The sequence below is a fragment of the Andrographis paniculata genome, unplaced genomic scaffold (assembly GCF_009805555.1).
Source record: "Andrographis paniculata isolate CXL003 unplaced genomic scaffold, ASM980555v1 Contig54END, whole genome shotgun sequence".
Classification (NCBI taxonomy): Eukaryota; Viridiplantae; Streptophyta; class Magnoliopsida; order Lamiales; family Acanthaceae; genus Andrographis; species Andrographis paniculata.
In genome coordinates, this window is record NW_026137589.1 from 5,085,283 (window position 1) to 5,095,006 (window position 9,724).

The 9,724-nt window shown below is 32.3% G+C and overlaps 2 protein-coding genes across 2 annotated transcripts; one reads left to right on the top strand and one right to left on the bottom strand.

Annotated features, from left to right (window-relative positions):
* The first annotated feature begins 3,317 nt into the window (after window positions 1–3,317).
* On the top strand, window positions 3,318–5,184 carry LOC127255382 (WAT1-related protein At2g39510-like). The gene is made up of 6 exons (XM_051280886.1): window positions 3,318–3,528; window positions 3,628–3,690; window positions 3,778–4,138; window positions 4,216–4,377; window positions 4,454–4,605; window positions 4,831–5,184. Exons 1-6 carry the CDS (start codon window positions 3,335–3,337, stop codon window positions 4,985–4,987), a joined length of 1,089 nt encoding a protein of 362 aa, XP_051136843.1. The 5' UTR covers window positions 3,318–3,334; the 3' UTR covers window positions 4,988–5,184.
* Window positions 5,185–6,391: 1,207 nt separating this feature from the next.
* On the bottom strand, window positions 6,392–8,422 carry LOC127255718 (tubulin beta chain-like). The gene is made up of 3 exons (XM_051281410.1): window positions 7,879–8,422; window positions 7,539–7,808; window positions 6,392–7,245 (listed from the first exon to the last, which is right to left on the bottom strand). Exons 1-3 carry the CDS (start codon window positions 8,270–8,272, stop codon window positions 6,566–6,568), a joined length of 1,344 nt encoding a protein of 447 aa, XP_051137367.1. The 5' UTR covers window positions 8,273–8,422; the 3' UTR covers window positions 6,392–6,565.
* Window positions 8,423–9,724: the final 1,302 nt, after the last annotated feature.

A 9,724-nucleotide genomic window follows, 5' to 3' on the forward strand; every position in this document is an offset into this window, starting at 1 on the left:
GTGATACTCAATTGATTTAACCCTCAATTTTCATTCATCAACATTTCAGAATCTCATTATGATTTGGGATTAACCATGTTATTCATAACAAAAATATCAGAAAATCAAATGGTGTGTTTACTTTGTATTTTTTAATAAATATATTTTTTATCTTATGTATGAAAAATAGTATCGAAAAAAATAATAATAAATAAAATAGTTTGTGTTTAATGACTTTTCGGGGTGAATGTGTGAAAAATAAATGAAAATCATTTTACTCAAAAATAGATTGCATTAAAATAATAATAATAATAATAACAACATTTATTTATGAAAAGAAATGTGAGTTTTAAACTCAAACTAAGCACATATACTTTCTCATGTGATTTTTTTTTAATATTTTATTTATATTTAAAATAATATTAAAAAAAATGTTGAATTGAAAAGTTAGGAGTGAATTTGAAATTTGATACTAATAAATTTTAAAATTAAATTTAGATGATAATTTTAGTTGTTGTGGTACAAACAAATATTAGATATATTTATATAATATTTTAAAATTATTATATATATATATGAGTGTGATATAATAATTTTTTAAGTCAAAAATGACTATTCATGCAAATAATAATAATGATAATAATATCGTATACAATTATTAAGATGTGTTTGGTTGTGATTTAAAATTAAAATTAATGTTATTCACCGTATACTTTTTCAATGAATATATATTATTAAATTTTATAAAATAGCACATATAAAAAATAATAATCAAACAAAAGTTCAAATCAATACTCTATTTCAAATTAATTCTGTGCTATAACAAGAATGGCAAAAATTAAATGAAATTTACAAACCCAATAGATACTTCAATCAAATCGAGAAGTGTTTTTGTCTACCATTTTTAACGGTACACGTTAGCTGTTGGTGCTATAGAAATCTCATCCATGAAAAAATCAGAATTGTTCTGTGCTGCTTTTGTTGCAGGAAGCTTTGTTCTAATTTATGTTCTAAAGTAAATAATGCAGCTTCTTGCCATTCAATAGATTCTAATTTATACTTCCCTGGAGATTGCTTACTCAATTTTTTTTTTATTTATTTTTATAGATTTTTTTCATACAAAGTAAATATAATATTGAAACTGCAAAAGAAATAAATATAGAGTATTGTTATATAGTAAATATAGAAAAATAAAATAAATAAAAACCAACCCAATTGAATTGTCTAGATCAATAAAGTTCAATAACAAGAACTTTTCGTAAAGAAGTTTTGAATATATGCGGCAAGTACGTATTCGTGCACATGTAGTTAATTTTAGGGTGTGTTTGTCTGGGGTTAAAAATTTTGAATTTGAATAGTTGTATGAGGTGATATAAATAGATGTTGATGTGATATTTTGAATGTAAAATTGATTTTTACTATAATATAAAAAAATAAAAAATAGGTGTTTGATTTTAATTTTTTTAGGAGAAAAAATAGAATGAACAGTGAAAATCTAATCCAATCCGCCAAACAAACACACCCTAGCGATATTATTAAAAATATTATCCAACAAATAAATATATTAATCCCTCCGTCTCAATACCATGTCCATGTTGCCGTTTCTGTCAGTCCCACGTACCATGTTATTTTTCGTTTTTGGAAAATGATTACACATTTTAATCTCATTTTAAATTTTTTAATTTTAATTAAACTAATCAGTTATTTTAATCTTAATTTATAATTATTTATATTATAGAATAATTATTTTCACTAATACATTCTTAATTATCTACTAATTACATTCCTCCTAAAATACCGTGTCTACGGTATAGCAGACACAGTATCTGAGACGGATGGAGTATTTGGTAACATAAAGTAGACGCAAAACTAAATTACGTAGAAGGTTAGTTCACTCATTATTAGATTATCTCTCATGGCAGGCATGTTTAGTTTTTATTTTTATTTTTTTAGATAAAATAATAGTTTGGTTTAATATATTATAAAAAATAGTATATTTGTTTGATAAATGTGTATATATATTCTTTTAATTGAAATGATGGATGTAAGAATTATGAAATAAATTGAATATTAAAATGTTTGAGTGTGTATATTAAGTTTGTTCATCTGATTTTTAGTGATATCATTTTTTATCAATATTATATAAAATATAATATATATATATTAAAACAGTATATATAATATATACTTTATTTACTTAAAAAAAATAAAAATCAACGCTTCAATTTAATATAAAAATACATTCATTTTAAAAATGAACACACCTATTATATTTTTTAAATAATATTTATAAAAAAATCAATGCTATCAAAAAACAAATTGAACATGTCTTTTATTTTCTACTGTTAATATGCAAATAATGGAAAATAAAACAAAACAAAACCTTAAACCCCATGAATAATAAAGCCTAGTATTTATTTATTTTTATTATTTTTTATTACACACGAGATTCTTGATGTGCTAAAAATAGAATAATAATAATAATAAGAATAGTAATCAAAAGTTGCTTTCTCGTGTGTGATATTGTTATAACGCCTATATGTTTGTTAATACTATAAATAGTGTTACTTGTCAACGTAGTACAATATTTCCCCGTTCAATGTACGTTTATTTATTTGAATTGTTATATATATATATATATATTATAATTTTATTTTTTTTAAAAATACAAATTATTTTTATACTTTTCTAAATACAAAATATAATTATTTTTATTAGAATCTATACCTAATTACATAAGCATAAATTTCTTCAGGAAAGAGAATAGTATAATTTGTTAACTTTTGTGGTTACATACTCTAATTATAACGTTGGCAAAAACTGATCCGACACAACAATTTTACATGAATCCGATACGAAAAATTGGATTTGGGTCAAAAATTTCAATCCGATTATATATATCGGTTGACACGAACCCGGTACGATAATAAACGAGTCGGGTTAGGTTGAAGCTCTCAATTCGAATCCGACACGACAACCAGATTATAATATATTAATATTGATTAATATATTTATTATATATATAATAATTATAATTTAATAATTTTTTTATAAATTAATTTAAATCAAATTCAATTTTGAATAATCCAATCTAATTTACGCTAAAACCAATAAAAACACAGCACCACACAAATTTATTCAACTTAATCAAAAATTTTGACTTAATTATGTACACGGGTCAACTCGAATCCGACAAAATAATAAACGAGTCAACACGAACCCGATACAATAATAAATGAATCGGGCTAGAGTTGAATAATTTAATCCATTTAAAGTATTTAATCCGACACAAACCAACTCATTCCTGGTTCTATTTTATATATATATCATATGCATCTCATTGTATGAATTAACGATGGAGTTGAAGGGGGAGGGGTTGAAGAGAGTGAAGCCCTACGTGGCAGTAATTCTGTTGCAGTGTGGCAATTCTGGCTTTGCATTAATAGCCAAAGCTGCCCTCAACAAAGGAACTAATCATTTCACATTTGCTGTCTACCGTAATGCTTTTGCTGCAGCCCTTTTTATCCCTTTCTCCCTCCTGCTCGAGAGGTAATTAATTAATACTATAATTATATTCAAATTTTATTTGTGTATAAATATATTTTATTTAATTTTGATTTTTGGTACTGTAATTAATTGTCCAAGCAGGAAAGGTAGGCCAAGAATGACAACGGGAGTCTTTGCCAAGATCTTGATGCTAGCCGTACTGGAGTAATTAAATTAATAATTAATTATTTACTTAAGTACCAGATATTATTATTATTATTATTATAATAATTACTATTTGTTATTGGGCAGCCCGGTTTTGGGTCAGAACATGTTCTATGCGGGAATGAACCTGACCACGGTCACTTTTACAGCGGCACTGAGTAATCTTCTGCCGGCGATTACTTTTGTCATAGCCTGGATTCTCAGGGTTGAGAAGGTGGATTTCAAAAGAATCGGCAGCCATGCGAAGATCGCCGGCACGGCGGTGGCCGTCGCCGGCGCCATGGTCATGACTTTGGTAAGTGGGCCCACCGTCGGACTGCCGTGGACCCACAGCTCCCACGACGGTTCTGCTGCACTTCCACGTCATCGTTCCTCCAGCAACCCCACCGCCGGCGATCTCATGGTCGTCGCCGGCAACTTCGGTTATGCTCTATTTTTCATTCTCCAGGTAATTAATTAATTTATTAGTACATATATTTCCTGTATTTATATATGTATCTATAATTGGATGGAACTGTATCGCAGGCGCATACGTTGAAGTCATACCCTGCGGTGCTTTCTCTGACGGCGTTGATATGCACGACGGGGGCACTGTTAGGAACCGTACTGACCTTCGCTGTAGAGAGAGGGAACACTGCAATTTGGGCACTCGGATGGAACGCAACGCTTTTGGCTTACGTCTATGGAGTCAGTAATTAATTAGTTAATTAATTGATCATTAATAAGTAATTACTAAAATTAAGGAATTTATAATTTATTGCAGGGAGTCGTTGCTTCTGGGATTACTTATTTCATTGCAGGGGTGATAATGAAGGAAAAAGGCCCTGTCTTTCTAACATCTTTCAATCCTCTCAGCCTCGTCATTGTCGCCATTCTCAGTTCCTTTGTCTTCGCTGAGCAGATGACGGTCGGAAAGTGAGTATGATAAAAAATATAAAATATATTATTTTAAATTGAATTTTTAATTTTTAAACTTTTTAGTAGGTATATTAAGATTTTTTCTTTTTTTACTTTTGTTAAACTATTTATTATTATTTTTTGGACATATTGAAAAATGAGTATTGGAAGAACGGAGTGTTAGTTACAAATTTTTATTTCCTTAATTATATTCCTGATTTAATTAATTATTTGGAATTGCAGGATTACAGGGGCGATTGTAATTGTGGCTGGTGTCTACTTATTTATATGGGGCAAGAGCAAAGATGCCATTGTTGATGACCGTGACGCTGCTGAACCACTCCCGAAGGGTGAGGATGCAGAAGAGTCACAGACTGTCGCTGTAGCAAATGCCGTTTAACCGGATATGCATCATTTGTCTAATTTCTGCTCTGCATCTATGCAGTTGACAGTGTGTTGTTACTTTTGCATGAAGTCACCTCAGACTTTCTAGTTAGATAATCTTTAATACTTATAATTGTTGACAATGGAAATGTATCCATCAAAGAGGTTGAAACTTGCTATTATGCTATATCCTCGTTTCCAATTGCATTATTAGAGCAACTCCAACGTACTGCAATTTTTGTTGTGCCAAAATTGAAGGGAGCGCCTCCGGTCCATCTTCAAATTTCTCCAATTTTTGCAGCATTGTACAATATTACTCCATTATTCTATTTTTAAAGTAACACTGTACATATCACTCCATTTTTTGAGTGGAGTTTGTGTGATGTTTATATATTTTTGTTATTTTTTGGGTATATTATATAATTTTATTTTTTTAAAAAAATAATGTATAATTTTATTTTTTTTAAAATAATGTGTAATTTTATTTTTTAAAAAATGATATATAATTTTATCTTTCGAAAATTGATATATAATGTGTAATTATATATATAGGTTATATTGTAAAAATAAATTAAAATTGACGTGTAATTTATAAATATAAAAAGTTATACTCCATCCGTCCACCGCCTATCTATTCGTTTACTTTTACTTTTTGTACGTATATTTTATTATATTAGTATTATATTGATATATGGTACAATTGATATACATAAAAACTATTATATCCCTTAACATTTATGGTATTAAGGAACTTTATTTGATGATATTTGTGTAATATTATATAAAGGGTGGGGTAATTTTATATTAGGGTGGGGTAAATTTATATTTTAGTGGAAGATACATTTATTAAAATAAGGAAATGAATACATTTGCTATGACTAAAATGACAAAATAGATAGATTGACGGTGGCGGAGGAAGTATAAAATAATACTCCATCCGTCCTATATACCATGTCCACGTTGCCGTTTCTTTCCGTCCCATATTCCATGTCATTTTATTTTTGGAAAATGATTAAATTTTAATTAAACTAATTAGTTATTTTAATCTTAATTTATAATTATATATTTTATAGAATAATTATTTTCACTAATACATTCTTAATTATTTACTAATTACACCCCTCTTAAAATATGATGTCTACAGTGTAGAAGACCCGGGACGGAGGGAGTATAAAAGGACGGAGAGAGTATAAAAGAAGAATATACCGGGAATATTCTTTTAGAGTAAAAATTGAAGTTTATGATTAAAATAAAATTACTGTAAATCAATTCAATTTTTACTGTAACTACTGAAAAATAAAGTAATATGTCTGGAGATGTCTTATTATATATAGAATTTATATTTATCAATTATGGGGAGATGTAACGCAATGCAAAAATTTATTATACTTAAAAAAAGGCACTCCAAACAAGTACAGAATAGAAATAATGAATAATGGATAATAAGCAGCACAATATTTTTTTTTTTACAGAAATTGGAAATCACCGGTCCACAATTCACAGACATTATTCCGATATTACAGCACAGCGTAAATTTTGAAGAGGTCAACAGAATCAAATCCCCAAATTGCAGAAACCCTAGAAATCAAGCCCATTAATTCTGCTCTTCCTCTTCCTCCTCATCTTCATCATATTCCTGGTCATTTTCCGCATTGGCGTCTTGATACTGCTGATATTCGGAAACCAGATCGTTCATGTTGCTCTCCGCTTCTGTGAATTCCATCTCGTCCATTCCTTCGCCGGTGTACCAATGCAGGAAAGCTTTCCTCCGGAACATGACGGTGAACTGCTCTGAAACCCGACGGAACATCTCCTGGATGGAGGTTGAGTTCCCGACAAATGTGGAGGACATTGACAGTCCCGTCGGGGGGATGTCGCAGACGCTCGATTTCACGTTGTTTGGGATCCACTCGACGAAGTAGGACGAGTTTTTGTTCTGCACGTTGATCATTTGTTCGTCCACTTCCTTAGTGCTCATCTTGCCGCGGAACATGGCGGAGGCGGTCAGGTAGCGGCCGTGGCGGGGGTCGGCGGCGCACATCATGTTTTTGGCGTCCCACATTTGTTGCGTTAGCTCAGGGATTGTCAAGGCGCGGTACTGTTGGGAGCCGCGAGAGGTCAGTGGCGCGAATCCTACCATGAAGAAGTGAAGCCGCGGGAATGGGATGAGATTCACGGCGAGTTTGCGGAGATCAGAGTTCAGCTGGCCTGGGAAGCGGAGGCAACATGTAACTCCACTCATTGTTGTTGATATTAGATGATTCAGATCGCCAACTGCAACAACAACATGTTAAACAATCCAAATGAGGTTAGTCTTCGTATTCCTCATATTCCTGCTTTATGCAATTTTGTTGTGTGTGCATTTTGAAGTGCAATGCGTAATGTATGCTTTAAATTGCTTTAACGCCTCAAATTAACTGAATTTCTGCAAAAGTTTCATTATCATCTCTTATAGAAAGATATCTTAGGATGCTGCCTGATTTGATATGTGTAATTGGAGTTGAACTATATGTGCTAATTTGTTCATGAAAGTAGATGCATATTAGAATGGACTATATATGACTTACAGCTAGGGTTTGTGAGCTTGAGCGTCCGGAAACATATGTCGTAGAGGGCTTCATTGTCTAGGACCATACATTCGTCTGCGTTTTCCACTAATTGGTGGACTGAGAGGGTAGCGTTGTAAGGTTCAACAACAGTGTCCGAGACCTTAGGTGAGGGGAAAACAGAGAATGTCATCATCATCCTGTCGGGATACTCTTCTCTGATCTTGGAGATCAGCAGAGTTCCCATTCCTGATCCCGTGCCTCCGCCAAGTGAATGGCACACTTGGAATCCTGTCAATACAGAAAATTAGTTTCGTAGCAAAAGGTTGCGTAGACTGCTAGGTTTGAGTGTCAGTGTTACCTTGTAGGCAGTCACAGTTCTCTGCTTCCTTACGAACAACGTCGAGCACAGAGTCGATCAATTCAGCTCCTTCAGTGTAATGCCCCTTCGCCCAATTGTTTCCCGCACCATTTTGTCCAAACACAAAGTTATCAGGCCGAAATATTTTCCCATATGGTCCAGTCCGTAGGCTGTCCATAGTCCCCGGTTCCAGATCCATCAGCACTGCCCGTGGGACATATCTCCCTCCACTAGCCTCATTGTAGTAAACATTGACTCTCTCGAGCTGAACCCTCGAGGTGCCAACATAGTTCCCGAGGGCATCAATACCATGCTCGTCACAAACCACCTCCCAAAATTTGCCACCAATCTGGTTTCCACACTGCCCTGCTTGAATATGAAGAATTTCTCTCATTTTCTTTTATATCTAATTCCTCTTCTAGTTATCCTCGAAGAATAAAAGTTGCCCGGAATTTAGATCGAACCAAGTAGGCTTGATAGAGAGAATAGAATTGGATTGGAATGATATAATGGGTGCACAATTGGGGTTTTGTAGCAAAGGATATGAATCTGGAAGTGGAATTTATCTGATTGGGACTCTTGATATCTTTTTTATCATACAGTGGATAAGAATAATGACAGGTAGAATTAATAATGTTGTGTGGGCATGTTGTTCAGCTCAACAGGAGCTGTGAGCTGGATTGGGAGGGAGACTTGACAACCATTTCTTTTCATATATATATATATATATATATTAGTTACGATACACACATAATACATTCCAAGATTTACTCACCCATCCTTGGTTCTATTTCAATCTTCCTAATGATATTTCCAGATTCATGTTCCACCATTTCTGCAATATTTGTTTGGTGTTGAAAAAATTTGTTTTTATGTATATATGGTTCTCCTAGCTTCTTACACATGATGCATGCATAATTTGCAATTTGTGGGACTGTTTGTACATGGGCTCGAGTCGAGTTGAATATATTGAGCTCAAGTTCGAATTCGAATACACAGAAGTCAAAACTTGAGCTGGACTTAAGAATGCTTGAGTTGGATTCAACTCAATTTTACTAACACACCTTAATATGGTGATACATCAATGTCAATTATTGTGTGAAGCATAATCATTTTTCATTGGAGGAGTTAGTGAGTTGTTTGTTTAATTGTTTTTTGTTCAATAATTAGTGTTGCTTGATTGCAAAGAATTACATACACACACTCTATATGTCTATATCTCGTAATAATGGAATTATGCCAACTTGGGTAGAGTGGCATCTTAATTAAGGTGGAAGGGTGAGATAGGTAGGAAGCTTCAATTATTGAAGCCAAGACTGTCTCTTGGTCCATTCTTCATTCATGTCTTTCTCACAATAATCAAGTCACTATCCCTATTTTGGAAGATATATTACAATTCATTCATTTAATTATATTTTATTTCATTTGGAATCCAATGTCCTTTTCATCCCTCCTTGCATTCCCTTATTACAATCTCCTTAGTTTATTTTAGTATTTCTGATAGAATATACAGCATCAATATTATATTGACTTGGGTAACCAACGGTAAAAAAATTGATTGGGGTGGGGTGGTAAGTTATTTAAGAAGAAATAGAATATCAAATAATCTGTATTCCTATTCTTCTTTTATTTATTTATATTTATTTAAATAGTTGAACATATTTTAAGACAGCTTGCAGCAGCCACAGTATTGCTACCAAGATCAAGCTGCTTGTATAGTTGAGTCGAGTCCAATTATTGAGAGCTAAAATCAAGCTGTCAGTGTCTGACTTAATTATAGGTGTCTCCTCTACAGCAACAGATCACCAATCGAAGATCACATTAAATTCACTTCACATCAAAAAAT